The 2,368-nt window shown below is 47.1% G+C and overlaps 1 protein-coding gene across 1 annotated transcript; it reads left to right on the top strand.

Annotated features, from left to right (window-relative positions):
- Positions 1-856: 856 nt before the first annotated feature.
- On the top strand, positions 857-1,670 carry V1518DRAFT_424189 (uncharacterized protein; the record flags this gene model as incomplete). Its single annotated transcript, XM_066905855.1, has 1 exon — positions 857-1,670. A coding segment is annotated over one exon (814 nt), but the record flags the coding sequence as incomplete, so codon positions are not given.
- Positions 1,671-2,368: the final 698 nt, after the last annotated feature.

Below are 2,368 nucleotides of genomic sequence, written 5' to 3'. Positions count from 1 at the left end.
AGGGAGAACGGATGGATATTGGAGGAGATAGAGAGGATTGGGGTATGGAATATGGGAGGAGGATCTGGAAGAGTGTGGGGTGTTCTGGAAGATTCTAGGGGAGCCTGGAATGTTCTGGGCAGGTCTAGAACCTTCTGCTATGATGTCATAGCCGAAGGGAGTTTGTAATAGCCAAGAGGGGTTTGTAGCAGCTGGTGTCTATAAAAGACCCAGCTTCCCCCCCTCTGTCCTGGCTTCTTTCTTTAGTAATCTCAGTGCTCTCTTGCAATGGACTCCCTCACCCTGGCTACCCAGAAGGTGGTGACCTTACAACAAGTTCGCCATAGAGAAAAGCTGTAGTAACATCCATCTGGTGTAGCTGAAGTCCAAGTGTTGCAGAAAGTCCAATCAATACTTTGATTGATTCATACCAGATAACTGGTGAGAAGGTTTCAGTGTAGTCAATGCCAAATTTCTGACTGAAACCCTGGGCCACAAGTTGAGCCTTGTAGCGGCCATCACCCTTGATTGTAAATACCCATTTCGATCCAATCGCTTTGCGTCCTTCAGGTAAATCCACAAGATCAAAAGTTCCATTTGTTGGAAATGGTGTTCAAGTGACAGGGTGGCTGTGCAAGGTGGCTGTGTAAGGTGGCTGTGTAAGGTGGCTATGGGGTGGCTGTGTGCACAGCCACCTGGCTGTGCATCTATTCTTAGAGCTGCTATTCTTAGGACCATTCTATTCTTAGAATGGCTCCTGAGGTCTATATAGCTAGGGCCTCTGCCCTCCAAATACAATCACCATTTTCTCAGGAACCAAGAGGACCACAGACTTGGAACCTGGACTGTTCTGCACACAGTATCAACTACTATCACCATGGACTCCTTCGAACAACAGGTTATGAGCCCTGGTGCTCCAATGGCTGCGATCAAATTACCAATTCTGGATGACACAAACTATCATGACTGGGCCTTTGCAGTTGAGCTTGTGCTTGACCAAAAGATGCTCTGGACATATGTTGGGGAAAAGCTTCTCGATAATGAAATCCAACAACTCGAAAAGGAACCAGGCTTTGCAAGAAAGAACCGTGAGGCAATCTTGATTTTGATGTCTAGCCTCAGCATCAAGGACTACCAATATCTTTGCAATGGAACTGCACGCATGGCATGGGATGACATCAAGAATGTTTATGAAAGCAATGCGGCAGGCTACAAGGCATCTCTTGTCTCCAAACTCCTTGGACTCAAGTTGGACAAGCCTAATCTCACGGACTATGACAACTTTGACAAGAACTTCCGTGGACTTGTGGAGCAATTGCAGAAGAGTGAGGCACGTTTGGAAGATATCTATGCTTCTCTTTATCTTCGCGGACTACCCAAGGAACTGAATGGCATGGTTGAACTACTGGAACAACAAGACACGGATTTGTCACTCAACAAGATCAGAACTACAATCCGTGTCAACCTCACATGCCGGGAACAGATTGACAGAGATGAGGAGCTCAACATGACTCTGGCTGTCAAGAAATCAATGAAATTCAAGCGCACTTGTTTTCATTGTGGCAAAGAGGGACATTTCAAGCGGGACTGTCCCAACAAGGATCGAACAGATGGACATGTGGCTGCTGTGGATACCACACCATCAACACAGCAGGCCTGGGCAGTGTCTACTGCCAACAAATTGAACAACAAATGGATCATTGACATGGGTGCTACTCGACATATGACACCCACTCGATCAGCTTTTCAGGATTACACACCAACATCTGTGCTCATGGAGGCAGCAAATGGCGAACACATGGAAGCAATTGGACAAGGAACTGTGACTGGAACTGTGAACCACCATGGAACTCAGTACAAGGTCACATTCAAGAATGTGCTCCATGTTCCAGCTGCAAAGATGAGTTTGATTTCCACTGGCATGCTCAACAAGGAGGCCAAGGTCAAGACCATGGATGCAGGCCTATCATGCATTGCATTTACCCCATCAGGACTGGAACTTACCATTGGCACACGACCTCGTCATGACAGTCTCTTCTGCTTTACTGGACAAATTGACAAGACAGACAAGGCTGCAGGACACGCAAATGCAGTTGATGCCATCTGGCACAAGCGTTTTGGCCATGCTTCAGATCATGTCCTGGAAGAGATGTTCCAGAACAACATTGTGCGTGGATTGGACAAGAAGATTCAGCAATGCCAGTGTGACACATGTGCTGCTGCTAAGGCACATCGATTGCCTCATCCAACAAGCACTACCAGGACTACCCGACCATTGGAACTGGTCCACAGTGTGTTGTTCGAAGGAGTCCATGGTGATAGTAGTTGATACTGTGTGCAGAACAGTCCAGGTTCCAAGTCTGTGGTCCTCTTGGTTCCTGAGAAAATG

This window comes from Limtongia smithiae, assembly GCF_038497785.1.
Source record: "Limtongia smithiae strain NRRL Y-17922 unplaced genomic scaffold V1518scaffold_32, whole genome shotgun sequence".
NCBI classification, from domain to species: domain Eukaryota; kingdom Fungi; phylum Ascomycota; class Lipomycetes; order Lipomycetales; family Lipomycetaceae; genus Limtongia; species Limtongia smithiae.
This window is presented reverse-complemented; position numbering and strand designations above follow the sequence as displayed.